The sequence below is a fragment of the Schistocerca nitens genome, chromosome 1 (genome assembly GCF_023898315.1).
Source record: "Schistocerca nitens isolate TAMUIC-IGC-003100 chromosome 1, iqSchNite1.1, whole genome shotgun sequence".
Taxonomy (NCBI): Eukaryota; Metazoa; Arthropoda; class Insecta; order Orthoptera; family Acrididae; genus Schistocerca; species Schistocerca nitens.
Window position 1 is genome coordinate 157,156,174 of NC_064614.1, and position 17,443 is coordinate 157,173,616.

The 17,443-nt window shown below is 43.1% G+C and overlaps 1 protein-coding gene across 2 annotated transcripts in view; it reads left to right on the forward strand.

Moving 5' to 3' along the window:
• The first annotated feature begins 6,278 nt into the window (after positions 1 to 6,278).
• Positions 6,279 to 17,443, forward strand: part of LOC126243961 (putative inorganic phosphate cotransporter) — a 212,832-nt gene continuing 201,667 nt past the window's right edge. The window contains exon 1 of one of the 2 annotated variants that reach the window (XM_049948201.1): positions 6,279 to 6,349. In XM_049948201.1, the coding sequence (XP_049804158.1) occupies positions 6,322 to 6,349 (28 nt within the window). In that variant the 5' untranslated portion in view covers positions 6,279 to 6,321. The remainder of the gene's footprint in view (positions 6,350 to 17,443) is intronic. The other variant, XM_049948202.1, reaches the window with a different exon arrangement.

A 17,443-nucleotide genomic window follows, 5' to 3' on the forward strand; every position in this document is an offset into this window, starting at 1 on the left:
CTGATAGCCCATTCAGATTTTTAATTGCGTTTGTATATAAAAAGTCGTAAGAGAGGCTGGTGACAGCATGAACGCATTAAGTGACGTAGAGGCTTGGATTTTCCTGCAATGGGTGCGCCGAGGGCTTAAAACCGTGACGGCTATCATTCTCATTCACAGTTTACTGCTCAGTCTGGTAAAGGGCAGACCTACGGTAGTCAGAGTAGTGATATTCTCGCTGACAGAAGTTTTCGCGTCGTCGGTCGCAGCGCTTTGAAATACACTACTGGCCATTAAAATTGCTACACCACGAAGATGACGTGCTACAGACGCGAATTTAACAGACAGGAAGATGATGCTGTGATATGCAAATGATAAGCTTTTCAGAGCATTCACACAAGGTTGGCGCCGGTGGCGACACCTACAACGTGCTGACATGAGGAAAGTTTCCAACCGATTTCTCATACACAAAACAGCAGTTGACCGGCGTTGCCTGGTGAAACGTTGTTGTGATGCCTCGTGTAAGGAGGAGAAATGCGTACCATCACGTTTCCGACTTTGATAAAGGTCGGATTGTAGCCTATCGCGATTGCGGTTTATCGTATCGCGACATTGCTGCTCGCGTTGGTCGAGATCCAATGACTGTTAGCAGAATATGGAATCGGTGGGTTCAGGAGGGTAATACGGAACGCCGTGCTGGATCCCAAAGGCTTCGTATCACTAGCAGTCGAGATGACAGGCATGTTATCCGCACGGTTGTAACGGATCGTGCAGCCACATCTCGATCCCTGAGTCAACAGATGGGGACGTTTGCAAGATAATAACCATCTGCACGAACAGTTCGACGAGGTTTGCAGCAGCATGGACTATCAGCTCGGAGACCGTGGCTGCGGTTACCCTTGACGCTGCATCAAAGACAGGAGCGCCTGCGATGGTGTACTCAACCTCGAACCTGGATGTACTCAACCTCGAACCTGGATGCACGAATGGCAAAACGTCATTTTTTCGGATGAATCCAGGTTCTGTTTACAGCATCATGATGGTCGCATCCGTGTTTGGCGACATCGCGGTGAACGCACATTGGAAGCGTGTATTCGTCATCGCCATAGTCGCGTATCACCCGGCGTGATGGTATGGGGTTCATTGGTTACAGGTCTCGGTCATCTCTTGTTCGCATTGACGGCACTTTGAACAGTGGACGTTACATTTCAGATGTGATACGACCCGTGGCTCTACCCTTCATTCGATCCCTGCGAAAACCTACATTTCAGCAGGATAATGCACGACCGCATGTTGCAGGTCCTGTGCGGGCCTTTCTGGATACAGAAAATGTTCGACTGCTGCCCTGGCCAGCACATTCTCCAGATCTCTCACCAATTGGAAACGTCTGGTCAATGGTGACAGTGCTACTGGCTCGTCACAATACGCCAGTCACTACTCTTGATGAACTGTGGTATCGTGTTGAAGCTGCATAGGCAGCTCTACCTGTACACGCCATCCAAGCTCTGTTTGGCTCAACGTCCAGGCGTGTCAAGGCCGTTATTACGGCCAGAGGTGGTTGTTTTGGGTACTGATTTCTCAGGATCTATGCACCCAAATTGCGTGAAAATGTAATCAAATGTCAGTTCTAGTATAATATATTTGTCCAATGAATACCCGTTTATCATCTGCATTTCTTCTTGGTGTAGCAATTTTAATGGCCAGTAGCGTATTTCGCGCCTCTTCAGTGGGGACTTAAGGAGTTATTCTGCAGTGGTCACGACTGTTTTAACTCTGCCGCGCGTGAAGCTGAGTTGAACTTCGAGCTATTTGCACTGAGTCTGATTTTTAATTCAGTCTGCCACTGGGGACTTTGATTATTTTCGTCACTGATCGGCACTTAAGGTTATAGCATCCAGTGCAGATTAGACTAATGTTTGTTTGTGTTACTGTGGAGTTTGAGTGCTATCCATTATGTTCATTTTATTTATATAGTGTATTTCCCACCTACTATATTGGGGGCTCTAGCTAAATTCCATTTCACTTAATTATGATGAGATTAGATTAGATTCAGTTTTTCGTTCGTGTAGAATTTGTCACCCACCTACAATTTTTAAACGATCCTAAGAACAATAAGCTTTATTTACTAAACTTATCTACTTGTATTTAAAATATATTATTTAGATTTAATGCACCTACCCTCATCCTAACATTATTTTACATCTGACTAGTATAACAAAGACAATTTTATTATTTTGATTTAAACCAACAATTACTGAAGTCAAATAATCGCCATCTAAGACGAAGTATTACTGAGCGGCACAAACTCTACTACTATTGTTGCAAGGCGACTAGTTAGTTCAACGAGTCTCGTGTTTGCAAATATTTTCAAACGACGCAAGGCGTCGACAGCGGCAATGGTCAGCTGAGTTGTTTAACCCAAAGTGGCAAGCTGGAAAATGACCTGCGGAGTAAAAGTGGCAAATTTTTATCCGGTATGCCGATTTAAGTTATCGCAGTGCATTTGGATTCTTATAATAATGGTATGACCCTACTTCGTCATCTACAGTCTCAAGATTAAACGTGTACCGACGATTTTTTTTTCTTTTCACGTCTGTAACCAGGATGGAGTACAGTGCTTCCGAGATTGCACAGAACGGAAACTTTTAATTCGAGTTCCAATTGCTAGAGAAACTGGTGGGCTGGTTGCAATACCGTCATAATTCCTCTTGGTTGTCTTCTGAAACCGTCGTGGAACTGTTTTAGGGGAAATATTAAACCCGGTGGCACCATCATGACTCATGAAGCTATCAAAAATGTGGACATAAACTAATCATCGGAACTGAATATGCACAATTACGAGCCATAAAACTAGTTGTACAGAACAAGAACACAGCTGTCAGAAATTAGGATGTTATTCAAGACATCTTTTATGAGTATCCTGGTAGGGGGCCCGATGACTCCAGTGTCCGTTGCAAGGTAATAACGCAATTATAATTTATTCAGTGTATTATACCAGTTTCCTTTGTTTCGGTGAAAATAAAAATGTATGCCGCCACTAGTCAGCTGATATAGATGTTGATTTCAATATAATGACGTCATGTGCCACCTGTATCTTCTAAGATATAGGGTATGTTTTACTCTTCCATTTCAGGTTTCTAGGACGAATGAAATATGGCGAAATCCACCATGAATAGGGAGGCCTCATTATGGGGATCAGATACTGTCGAAGGCGACAGCAGAACTGGTGAACCTGCTCCGAGACATATAATGTAGTGAGATGGCGCACGTTTCCCGTAACCCAGTGATCGTCAAATTGCGGCCCGAATAAATTATTCGTGTGGTCCATGATTCTCAACCGTGTGTTATAACGATATTATCTAGAAAGTAACAGCCGAACCCAAAAACGTCAGCCAACATTAGGAGTTACTTAAGAGTGTTCACTAAAGCAAAACTACTTACAGACACAGTAATATTTTTAGATGTGCTTCATTTTAATTGACGTCGGTGAATTCGACCGCGAGTTGAGTAAAGTTGGCTACTGACCTCAGGAGAAGAAGGGTAAGTAGAGCGGCCGCGTCGAGAGTAGAGGACGTGACAGGAGGAATGTTTTCTTGTTTCTCTTTCAGTACTGACAACCCAAGGGCGTGTGTGACTGTTACGATCACCTGTTATACGTAGTATAAATGTCAAATGGAAGGAACATACGCCGATAAGCCAAAACATTATGACCACTGCCCACCGCGACGTTGCATGCCACCTTGTAGCACTGCGGGCACGTGACGCGGTAAAAAAAATGGGTGTAAGCGGAGCATACATGGACGGGGGATCACCCTAGCGAAGATGTGGGGGCCGGCCGCTGTGGCCGAGCGGTTCTAGGAGCTTCAGTCTGGAACCGCGCTGCTGCTACGATCGCATGTTCGAATCCTGCCTCAGGCATGGATGTGTGTGATGTCCTTAGGTTAGATGGGTTTAAGTAGTTCTAAGTCTATGGGACTGATGACCTCCCATATTAAGTCCCATAAGTCCCACAGTGCTTAGAGCCATTTGAAGATATGGGCTCCAAATGGGGAAACCCATTGAGCTAAGCGGCTTTGACAAAGGGTTGATCATTATTACACAGAGCCTGTGAATGAGTATCTCGAAAACGGCGAAGCTGGTCGAATGTGGTCGTGCTACTGTCGTGAACATCTACGGAGAATGGTTGGACATTGAAACTTCCAATAGGTGCTAAATGGTTGGACGTCCACGGCTCTTCCCAGAACGAGTAGTTCGGAGGCTTGATTGCTCAGTAAAGTAGGATGGATGGTGATCTGTGGCATGTCTGCCGAAAGAGCACATTTCTGGTGCACGCAGAAGTGTTTCGGAGCGCAACGTTCGTCGCGCATTGTTGAATATCGAGCTCCGCAGCAGGCCACCCCTTTGTGTTCACACGTTGACCCAACGAGATCGTCAATTACGACTGAATGTGCACTGGACCGTCAGAAGTCGACCGTCGATTGATGGAAACGTGTCGGTCTTCGGGTGAATCACATTTTTGCTACCCTAAGCCGAGCGTCGTCATCGATGTGAGCGGCGGCCCGAAACGTGCAGCGCGCTACGGACGCTGGCCGGTGGGAGCGGTGTTATGCTATGGGAGACATTCTCCTGCGCTTGCATGGGACCTTTGGTGGTAATCGAAGACACACTGACAGCTGCGAACCACGTGCATCCCTTCACGCTTCATGTCTTCCCCGACAGTGACGTCATCTTTCAGCAGAATAATTGTCCGTGTCTCGGACCCATAACCGTGCTGCAATGGTTTGGGGAGCATTATAGTGAACCCACGATGCTGTCTCTCTACCAAATTCGCCAGATGTAAATACTCTGGAGCCTATGTGGATCGCTATCTGGTGCAATCATCGCGTTCGCACTTCAGCGGCTCCTTATTTACACTAGTTACATGACCTGTGCCTAGACATATGCCAAATACCTCCACAAACCTAGTAACAAACTGTCGGATCTCTGATACGCAATATCGGTGATGTAGCGCCCCAGCAAAACTATCTATAGCAATGGCGCGAAGACTGGCCGCTGGCCCCCCAAGCACTGATCGTTAAAAGTCGACACTATTCGGAACACTTCGTGTATACAGTTCTGTTTCAGTTTCCTGCCACTCTGAGCGGCCTCGGTTTATTGTAATTGCTTGACGAAGTGTCATGTTGTCTGTGTCAGATGATGATTAACTGATTAATACCAGAAACTCGCCGAGCGAGGTGGCGCAGTGGTTAGCGCACTGGACTCGCATTCGGAAGGACGACGGTTCAATCTCGCGTCCGGCCGTCCTGATTTAGGTTTTCCGTGATTTCCCTAAATGTCTCCACGCAAATGCCGGGATGGCTCCTTTGAAAGGCCACGGCCGACTTCCTTCCCCATCCTTCCCTAATCCTATGAGACCGATAACCTCGCTGTTTGGTCTCTTCCCCCAAAACAACCAACCAATCAACCAGAAACTCGACTTTTATTTAATTGATATATTGAATGTGCGACACATTCATAAATGTTACTACGTGTTTTAAGTGTCATTTTTCTTCTATTGACTGTGTTGTATTACAGGACCCCTAATTTAATTTCTTACTTCTTGCTACAAATATATAACACATTTCAACATGACCGTCTCTACAACGCGCACTGGCCAATTCATGTTACTTCCGGGTCAAAATTTATACAGTAGAGTGGATCGGTACGAGTCGCGAACGCCCGTCAGTTGTCAGTACTAGAAGACAACGAATCATTCGCCTTCTTATTTCTAGTAAGCCTGCAGTGTTTGCGCTACTTGCCCCTCTGCCCCTGAACTAAGTGGACAACTTTACTTAGATCTCGGGCAAATTCACCAACGACAATTAAAAGTAAGCACATTTTAAAATATTACTCTCTCTATAAGTACTTATTGTAACTGAGCAGGAAAAAAGCTCTTAACGTCAGTCGACGTTCATGGATTCGGCTGTTATTTGCCACATGCATATTACCGTAAAATTCGGCTGAGAACCGCGGGACGAACTAATATTTGATTCGGCACGCATGCGGCCCGCGGCTCGCAGTTGGAGGACCACTGGCTTTGCCACCTGCAGGACTCGCGCAGTCCGAACAAGCACCAATGCATGCGCCCAGCGGAGCAAGTAATTGGCGAAAGGCTGCCCGGCGGCGATAGGAGCGGATAGGATAGCTTAGTGTAGGACAGCGTAGTGGCGCCGCTTTACCTAGAGGGGGGAGGGGGGCGGAGGGGGGGGGGGGCGTGCGGACGTCGCGGCTGTCCTGAGACTCGCGCAGTGTCACGACTGGGGCAGGCTGAGCAGGACGCCGCCGCAAAACACTCTCTCCACCATGGTGAAGCTCACGCCCACCGCCATACGTACGTACATCTCGTCTCACCTTACACTACTGCAGCTGTCTGCGTTCACAACCAAGCTATGCTTCGACTAGTGTCGCCGGCTCCCATCGACGTCCAAAATGTATCGGATTTCGTGTATCGAGCTCGACGCCGTCATGTCACCTGTTGCGTGTTACTACCACAACTAATGATAGGATCGCTTTCGCGCCAATGCTCAACCACCGCACATAGCACACTTGTATCGAATGATGACGTTTGGAAGTTTAAAATGTATCGAACCAAGACGACGTACTAAGTGTGACAGGTTAATTATATAGCCCATTCTTTGTAGTTCCAGAAGTACTACTTTGTACCTCAGTTCCCTTCTGCTGTCCCACATAATGAAAAAAGAGCTAGAGATATTTGTCATCTGCGTTCTTCATAGAAGTGTCCATTATCGACTGGATTATACCTACGTCCAAAATATATCAGGTCACTTACTACGTGTTCGACGCTGCCACAAGTCTGTAGTAGCGTATGACAAATTCATAACCAAAGACACAGTTGCTTTGGCGCCAGTGATAAACCAAACTTGTCCCTAGGGATGAGATATTACAGATCGAAACCTGTCGAACTAAAGCAACACAGGAAGGCGTGACTCGTTGATTATATAGTTAGTTTTTAAACAATACTGAATACAATGTGGATCAATTTCCTGTTGCTGTTACAACGGATGAGTGAAAAATTAGTCGAACATGTTTTTGCTTAAGAAGGCCGTTTTTCGCGAAATTGAAATAGTTTTATGGTTTGAGAGACTGGTAATTAAGCATACGGCGCGCGAGTGAAACAGCGACTAATTTCCAATATCACCTTAATACCAGAAACCAGTGGCATTTATTTTTCAGTTTATGTACTAGCCTCATATTTTAAGATATTGTGTACGATTTTCGGCCCACGAGTAAGTGAGAAAATACACAAGTGATCAATTGCAACCGTAGCAACCAACGAAGTTAAAGCTGTACCCGAAGATGAGGTTTTCACGCCTCCTGTTCAGCTGTACGGTAAAGTGTGATAGCTTAATGACGTAGTCGCTTTTTTTTTTCAAATTTCCAAATTGATACACGGTAGCTCAGTTTTTGTTGTTATATCCGATGAAATAACGAGTAGTGGAATTTTTACTCTCTTTAGATCGCTAATCTTCAGTTGAAATTAAAAAGAAAAACTTTTTGGTTGACATATCAACATTATAGTATCCGAATATGTTAGGTGAAATTCAAATTATTTTACGTTCACATTTAATCGCTTTTATTGTGCAGTTTTGTATGAGTTTAGTGCTTTACGTATATTAAATTCAGATCCTGAGTGAAAATTAATCTGAAAAATTCCGAATTGGTATTTTTTCCGTTATTTTTCGACCTGTTTACATTTTCATGGATGCAGCGCTAGCACAGTGTGAATGAAAAAGTTGTCCTGGTGGTGTGTGTGACGTAGAGTTTAAAAGACAGGCGCATCTGAAATGAACTTGTCTGTTCTGAACCGGAACATACCGTTCTTCGTTCCTTCTTACACTGGGTCTCACGGTAAACATTCCCTTCTGCCATACGTTGCTCAGCACGAAAGGGTGTAATTATAACATTTGCTTTTGTAATCCAGTCTTCTATCCTTCCATTGAGTCACTATTTTTTTATTTGCAACTACTTCAGTCCTTAAGCGTTCGTACTGTCGATTTAGACAGCATAGGTTAATGCTATACAATAGACAATCGCGCCAGCAGAGGGGTACCTGGTTCTGGACCGTCCAACAACACATACCAAATCATCCACAGTTTCTTACTTCTGTTCTCAGGAGGACGGAGACTGTCACCATGAACAGCATATAAATGAAATGAATTCGCGATTGCGAATATGGACAACCATCAGCTGTAGAACAGAATGACGACAATGAAAATTTGTGTTGGACTGGGACTCGATCGCGGATTTCCCGCTTATCTTGAGCGGTCGTTTTACTACGTATTTAACTATCCGTGCACGACTCCGCCCAGTCTCAAACATCCATATGTCGTCAACGATGCGTCTACAGCCTGTACGCCTATATCCACCATGTGTATTGCTATATATTTCCGTACAGGAGAAACATTTTACTTGGAAGTCGCGTGCCCGGTGTCGGCGAATAAATACGATATTGCTGTGCCTATGTTGCTCCGATTTGTGATGCAAAATTCCTTTGGATATGAATGCATGATGGTTGCCCATATTCGCAAATGTAAATACATTTAACGTATTTCGTTATGTGGTATTCTTCCTGGTGTTGCAGTCTTAATGGCCAGCAGTGTAATTTTGTAAATCTCGTAACAATAACGAAATCGAAACAGAGAACGTCTAAGGCTGAATTGGATCAGTTATAGTGAAACGAGAAATTTGGGTTGAGAAATGTGAATGGCTATATAGTTGAAGACATTCAACTCAAAGAGTTTGGCTTTTGGAAACTAGTTGAACGCTAATATTGTACGACGAACTGGTTTGCGCATCCTCCGAGGATCGACTGTTTATTCACATTGTAAGTCATTCGGTAGACTTACAGAAAGCTTTAGACAATGTTAACTGGAATACTCTCTTTCAAATTCTGAAGGTGGCAGGGGTAAAAAACAGGGAGCGAAAGGCTATTTATAATTTGTACAGAAACCAGTTGGCAGTTATAAGAGTCGAGGGGCATGAAAGGGAAGCAGTGTTTGGGAAGGGAGTGAGACAGGGTTGTAGCCTCTCCCCGATGTTATTCAATCTGTATATTGGGCAAGCAGTAAAGGAAACAAAAGAAAAATTCGGAGTAGGTATTAAAATTCATGGAGAAGAACTAAAAGCTTTGAGGTTAGCCGATGATAGTGTAATTCTGTCGGTGACAGCAAAGGACTTAGAAGAGCAGTTGAACGGAATGGACAGTGTCTTGAATGGAGGATATAAGATGAACATCAACAAAAGCAAAACGAGGATAATGGAATGTTGTCAAATTAAATCGGGTGATGCTGAGGGAATTAGATTAGGAAATGTAGACACTTAAAGTAGTAAAGGAGTTTTGCTATTCAGGGAGTAAAATAACTGATGATGTTCGAAGTAGAGAGGATATAAAATGTAGACTGGCAATAGCAAGGAAAGCGCTTCTGAAGAAGAGAAATTTGTTAACATCGAGTATAGATTTAAGTGTCAGAAAGTCGTTTCTGAAAGTACTTGTATGGAGTGTAACCATGTATGGAAGTGAAACATGGACGATAAATAGTTTGGACAAGATGAGAATAGAAGCTTTCGAAATGTGGTGCTACAGAAGAATGCTGAAGATTAGATGGGTAGATCATATAACTAATGAGGAGGTATTGAATAGAATTGGGGAGAAGAGGAGTTTGTGGCACAACTTGACAAAAAGAAGGGACCGGTTGGTAGGACATGTTTGAGGCATCAAGGGATCACAAATTTAGCATTGGAGGGCAGCGTGGAGGGTAAAAATCGTAGAGGGAGACCAAGAGATGAATACACTAAGCAGATTCAGAAAGATGTAGGTTGCAGTAGGTACTGGGAGATGAAGAAGCTTGCACAGGATAGAGTAGCATGGAGAGCTGCATCAAACCAGTCTCAGGACTGAAGACCACAACAACAACAAGTCATTCGGAGGTACATGATAGCATACAATAACTGAGAAGTTCGGTAATAACAGTACAAATTAAAGGGAAAAATCTTTGTCCACACCGTTGTAAAAAAAGAGAGAAAATAGACACCGTAGGACTGACAACACACACATACAGTAATGTTAGTAGCGTGCTTTTCACCGAACTTGTCGTATCTGTGAACACTTGTTCAAATAATAGCTGCGCGCTACACTTCATAGGTTCCTAGCGGCGTAGGACGATCAGATACGAACTTGGCCTTGTTAGGTAGAATGGAAGAGAAATTACGGTAGAAATGATAACTCGACAATAAGTCGCACCAGTTGGGCTTTCGAGGGTATCAGCGTTTGCTGCAATTGCTTCAGTTTTCACGGCCCACTGGCACTATCTTCGCATTAACTACAAGTTTACTGCAGGTAGCGATCAAGGTACAGTGAAGGCCGTCAAGAAGTCAGCTGCATCTGCCGGCCCTCGTGGAGTAGTGGTAAAGCGCGTCAGGTCGCGGACTCGAATCCCGGTGGAATCAATGAAATGTTTCCGTCTGCCTTTAAGCTAAACTACACCTCTCAGTGATGTGAAGATTCGCTAGGAACGAAACGTGGTCCGAATCCGACGTTAAAAAGTGTGTCCGCTTTCCCCGCTTGGGCTACTAGGTTAGGTTAGAGACACACATGTTGCCAAAGAGGCGTCCAGTTGAAAGACTTGCACCAGACTACTGAACTACACGAAATTATTGTTGGCTATATACAGTTGGCTGACAAACAGTAACTTTCTCACTTACGTGACTACAGATTTATTACGCCATGCTATGATTACATTGTTGTTTTAGAATCTAAACTTACAAAATAAACAATACGAGGTTTACAAGCTGATAATATCACGATATACAGGGTGTTACAAAAAGGTACGGCCAAACTTTCAGGAAACATTCCTCACAAACAAATAAAGAAAAGATGTTATGTGGACATGTGTCCGGAAACGCTTGATTTCCATGTTAGAGCTCATTTTAGTTTCGTCAGTATGTACTGTACTTCCTCGATTCACCGCCAGTTGGCCTTTCTCTGCCTCGTGATGACTGGGTGTTGTGTGATGTCCTTAGGTTAGTTAGGTTTAAGTGGTTCTAAGTTCTAGGGGACTGATGACCATAGATGTTAAGTCCCATAGTGCTCAGAGCCATTTGAACCATTTTTTTGCCAGTTGGCCCAATTGAAGGAAGGTAATGTTGACTTCGGTGCTAGTGTTGACATGCGACTCATTGCTCTACAGTACTAGCATCAAGAACATCAGTACGTAGCATCAACAGGTTAGTGTTCATCACGAACGTGGTTTTGCAGTCAGTGCAATGTTTACAAATGCGGAGTTTGCAGATGCCCATTTGATGTATGGATTAGCACGGGGCAATAGCCGTGGCGCAGTACGTTTGTATCGAGACATATTTCCAGAACGAAGGTGTCCCGACAGGAAGACGTTCGAAGCAATGAAGCAATTGATCGGCGTCTTAGGGAACACGGAACATTCCAGCCTATGACTCGCGACTGGGGAAGACCTAGAACGACGAGGACACCTGCAATGGACGAGGCAATTCTTCGTGCAGTTGACGATAACCCCAATGTCAGCGCTAGAGAAGTTGCTGCTGTACAAGGTAACGTTGACCACGTCACTGTATGGAGAGTGCTACGGGAGAACCAGTTGTTTCCGTACCATGTACAGCGTGTGCAGGCACTATCAGCAGCTGATTGGCTTCCACGGGTACACTTCTGCGAATGGTTCATCCAACAATGTGTCAATCCTCATTTCAGTGCAAATGTTCTATTCACGGACGAGGCTTCATTCCAACGTGATCAAATTGTATATTTACACAATCAACATGTGTGGGCTGACGAGAATCCGCACGCAATTGTGCAATCACGTCATCAACACAGATTTTCTGTGAACGTTTGGGCAGGCATTGTTGGTGATGTCTTGATTGGGCCCCATGTTCTTCCACCTACGCTCAATGGAGCACGTTATCATGATTTCATACGGGATACTCTACCTGTGCTGCTAGAACATGTGCCTTTACAAATACGACACAACATGTGGTTCATGCACGATGGAGCTCCTGCACATTTCAGTCGAAGTGTTCGTACGCTTCTCAACAACAAAATCGGTGACCGATGGATTGGTAGAGGCGGACCAATTCCATGGCCTCCGCGCTCTCCTGACCTCAACCCTCTTGACTTTCATTTATGGGGGCATTTGACAGCTCTTGTCTACGCAAACCCGGTACCAAATGTAGAGACTCTTCGTGCTCGTATTGTGGACGGCTGTGATACAATACGCCATTCTCCAGGGCTGCATCAGCGCATCAGGGATTCCATGCGACGGAGGGTGGCTGCATGTGTCCTCGCTAACGGAGGACATTTTGAACATTTCCTGTAACAAAGTGTTTGAAGTCACGCTGGTACGTTCTGTTGCTGTGTGTTTCCATTCCATGATTAATGTGATTTGAAGAGAAGTAATAAAATGAGCTCTAACATGGAAAGTAAGCGTTTCCGGACACATGTCCACATAACATCTTTTCTTTATTTGTGTGTGAGGAATGTTTCCTGAAAGTTTGGCCGTACCTTTTTGTAACACCCTGTAGACTTGTACCTTCGTTGTTGTTGTTAGTGATAGTCACATGACATTGCTGTCATTCGCATTACAGGCAAAAGTAGATTCTTAGAAGAACATGAGGGTTTTTAATGACTCCAGGATGCCTAAAACTGTTAATTATTAATTTAATCTTGTACTGTTGCACAGTTTCGGCGCTAGACCATTTTCAAGTACCTGGATACGTTTCTTAGTCCTTTAAATATTTCTGATGGAACGTATTGACGCCTTCTATTAATATTAAATATTTGCCATCGTAGGTATTTTATCATCAAAGAGTTAAGAATCGCATCCATCCTGGAAAAGGCCTAAGGCCGAAAATGTACAACAGTACAAAAATAAAATAAAAATTAATAGTTGCAGGCGTCATGGACGCATGCAACAAATTCGCAGCGACTTTGACCTAGGATCGAAGAAAATAACAAGAGAATGTAACAAAAAAGTCGGAAGGAGGACGTACAGAAAATAAACATAAAACGCAAACATACCCAAAAGAAATTATGGCATGCTTCAAAACATTGGAATCTGTCAAGCTGCAAATAAAATTACGCTTTTATCTCTAAAATGTTGAGAAAAGAAGAGGACACGACCACAGATTTATTAGCCATTCCAAAAGTTTTCTGTCACCACCAAAAACAAAGGGCAATTTCGCTATCAGTTTATCAACCACGATCTAGTTAGCAAAGTTGATGCGGTCTTCATATATATGCGTACGGATTAATCATAAGCCAGAAGCGCCGTATACTGTCCAGTCCTCTCACTAGAGGAACATTTAATCCGTCAGATGGATGTTTCCAATTCTCTATATTCGAAAATTATTTCAGGAATACTGACGTTAGCATCCACAAGGCGAATTGGTAGTAATGGAGAGTGCCAGCCTGGAATGTGGACTATAGATATTTTATACGATGCAGAATTCTTAGATACTTCTATAAGTGAGTAATAAAAAGCAATTCTCTGGGATACAATAAGATTTTCACGTCGCCTGTAAAATTTAGTTCTTGAGGCACGACATGTCTCAAAACGGACAAACTCATTTATGTCAAAACTGGTAATTTTTGAACCTTGCCCCTCCCCCCCTATTCCCCCGCGCAAACGTTTCTGCTGACGTCCATGAATACCGATCTAGCTCGATAAAAAAAAATTATGTAGACGCATGGTTTAATAAATGCGATCGATCCTGGAAGACACCGCGACGATTTAAGAATTTTACTAATGAAATTGAAACCCTCATGAGGCACAGACAATATCCAGACGCAAAACTCCTTATGTGATATTAAATCTTCAAACAATTTCATCGCACAGCTAATTTCCTGTCATATTTTCAGAGTTCGAATCAACAAAATTGTGCCATGTATGTCCGTAATAGCTTGATTATTAGTCGTTAATTATTTTATTATCTTTGTCTAATCTTGCAATCTCTAATAAAGATATTGCATCGTTATCTCGGAGGAACGGCAGATTGCTTAAGCAGGGAACTGACATTTTACTTAAAAGAGAATATTTGCCGCTTCGTAAGTACCATGAGTCGAAATCACGTTCGATATGACCGTCCGTTAGTGGTAAACACTCTGTCTGAAAAATGTGTCACTCGTGTTAGTGAGCCACGCACATGACAATTTAAACAGAACACATACTTGTCTGTTTTGGCATCACGCTGTTTGTATTCTGTCACACGGGACATACAAAATATGGTAATTTCGTTATTCCGTGAAGATACGATGGTTGTATTCACTTGGGACTGATTTCAATAGATATATACAAGACGGAAGTATCACTAGCTGTCTAAATTTATTCCATAGTAAAATTTGGCGTTCACAAGTTAACATGAAAATTTACGCACAAATTGGCACAGATACAGAACCAAAATCTCCCACACCTAAAACAAGACACACCACCTGCTCATTTGCGTAGCTGCATACAATATTTCTCATTTATGAAGTTGCATTTGCTTTAGATTATTTGCACGGAATGTCATAATGACTGAAAAAAGAGACCTTTACAAGTCGTTTAACATAACTATGCGCTCCCATATATTAATGGTACATTTACACCGATGAATATAGTAGTATATAAAAGGGGCAAAAGCTGTTTTGTAACACCAGTACGTTATCTTTACTTTTGCCGTAGTCCGTAAAATCAGTTGCAATAACATAAAAATAATGTTCATAGTTGCAGTGATTCTTCCTCAGTTGCTAGCTCAAAGTCTTTTACCTTGTTATTTCACCTAAGTGTATTAGGTATCTTCGGTAGTCAACAAAGGAACCGAAGGAACGTCAGTGTAAACATTTTGTTTTGAGATATGTAGTGCTTCATGACACCACATTTAGGTTACCTAAATGTTTACGTTACTTTCAAATACAAGAATGCTATTTAGCAGTTAATTTTGAGCCTGTTGTGCTTTGTGTGGATCCAATGAAGCTTGTGTAAGCATTTTAGCCTCACAATTCCTTTGAACAGCACGGTTGTGTCATTTTAATAAATAATGAATAGAAATAAATAATAATAATAGAATTCAGTTACAAAAGTGATAGTCATTACCATAGAAAAAATACACAGCACTGGAACAGCGTATACTCAAAACATCGAACAAGAAATAGCACAACTAAACTATTAAATCATAAATCAAGTTGGCGAGTTTTTGTATTTAGCGTATTTGGATGAAACGAAAAGGAAAAGAGTTCCGACGTGCTTTTGGCACGCTAAATGAAAATGAAAGCTTCCGGCATCTCTGAGACGGAAAGTTTTCAATCATTGCGTATGAACTCTTCTGACAAATGACAGTGAAACTGAGCACTAACGTGAAATTAATTAAAAAAGTGAGCCTTTCTGAGCGAGTAACTGAGAAGTGCATGTTGGGAATAAGTGAGAGAGACGGGAGACCACACGAACTGCTTGGATAAAAGACTGCAGTGAAAGGCGTGATGAATGCAATGAAAATGAAACGTTGAGGCATCGTGTAGTTGTGAATTTGATAACAGAGACAAATTTGGTGGTACAAATTGTAGACGATATCATGGCTTTAATACAAACATGTTGAAATGAACGTATGTTGCAGTAGCTACGCATAAACGAAGAGGCTTAAACAGGATAGGATAGACTAACGCGATAAGCTGCACCTTCGTATTGAGGATCACAACACCATTTTTTTACGAATCCGTAAACAGAAACACTGAACGACACATATCTTATGAACAGTAGTCCGTTTTTTTTATTAAATCTGTAAGTGAAAGCCCCAGCCTCAGAGCTTAGAATTTTATTGTGTTTCTTATTACGACCTGATAGAGCAGTCGCACTTAACGAATATTATCATCAATCATTTTAGTCATCAACCATTCAACATTCACTACTGAATGAAGGCTACCACCACAGTATTCAGTGCAATACTAACTTCATATATCTGCATCCATATCACCATTGCGTGTTTCCTAATGTGATCTACCCACATTTCATACCTCCCGGAAACAGTCAAAGAACTTCCCTGATCTACGTTACACCATTTCACCTAGTTGGATGTTTCGTCTGCTTCCATTTAATTTTAATTAATGTTTGTTGGAAATACCTCGCTGTACAAACGTTGGTCGTGAGGAAAGGGAAAAACGGAACGTGCGAGCGTGGAGACGTTTTTAACTAGTCGAATAAGTGTAACAAGACAGTAAATGATGAGAAATGAAACGGTTAGGCAGATAAGATATGAGCAAACCCTAAATGATAACTTTGTGGAAAGCAGAGTAAGATGATATGGGCACGTGAAGAGAGTGGATGAGAAGACGTGAACTAGAAAGAGTCGCTAGATGAAGGTTATGGGCAAGGGAGGATGGGGAAAGCCAAGGGATGAAAGGGCTAGAAGCAGTGGAGGGAAGTATTCGGAAGTCAGAAGAAAATTAGCCCAGAATGGCGACAGAGAGGTAGTGGGAAGAGTGCAGAAGATGGAAAGGCTTGCGATACAAACAGACCATTCCAGAGGCGAGAAAATGCACAGCATGATCGCGATAATGGTGATGATACGTCTTCCAATCCAGTAGGTTCTCTTATCCATTTAATTCATCTCCAGACTGTCAGTCTATCCTCAATTTGGCAGTAGTATAGTACGGAACTGTTTCTAACGCCTTTCAGAACGCAAGGAATACGATGTCAGCTTGGCCGTCCTTATCGACTGCCGCCTGAGTCTGGTGGACATACAACGCGAGTTGAGTTTCAGATGGTCCTTAGTTGTGGAATCCTCACAGAGGAGATTCTTGGTCTCCAAAAAAGATCATAATGCTTGCGCATAAAACAAGTTGCATAATCCTACAACAGCGTCAATGGTATAGGCCTACAGGTCTGTGCACACGACAACTATTCTTGAAAATGGAACTGACAAGCCCCCTTTTCCAGAAACGAACTACAAACTCGGAATATGTCAAGGATGGGGAAGGAAATCGGCACTGCCCTTCCAGAGGAACCATCCCAGAATTTGCCTGCAGCGATTTCGGGAAATCATGGAAAACCTAAATCTGGATGGCCTGGCGCGGATTTGAACCGTTGTCCTTCTGCAGTCGCTTAGAACGCTTCCCTGCTCCAGCGGGCTATGACAAACTGCTACTGGAAAGACAGCAAGTTCTCTCGTGTAATCTGTATACCGTACATCTAAGGCGTCAGAAGTGATTTCAACGCTTCACCGGTAGATTTCCAACACTCCTCGAGCGGCAAAGGCAAACGATTCGCCGAAGGACCTATGACAAACTGCTAATAGAAGGACAGCAAGTTCTCTCGCGTAATCTGTATACCGTACATCTAAGGCGTCAGAAGTGATTTCAACGCTTCACCGGTAGATTTGCAACACGCCTCGAGCAATCCTGTGAAAGGAA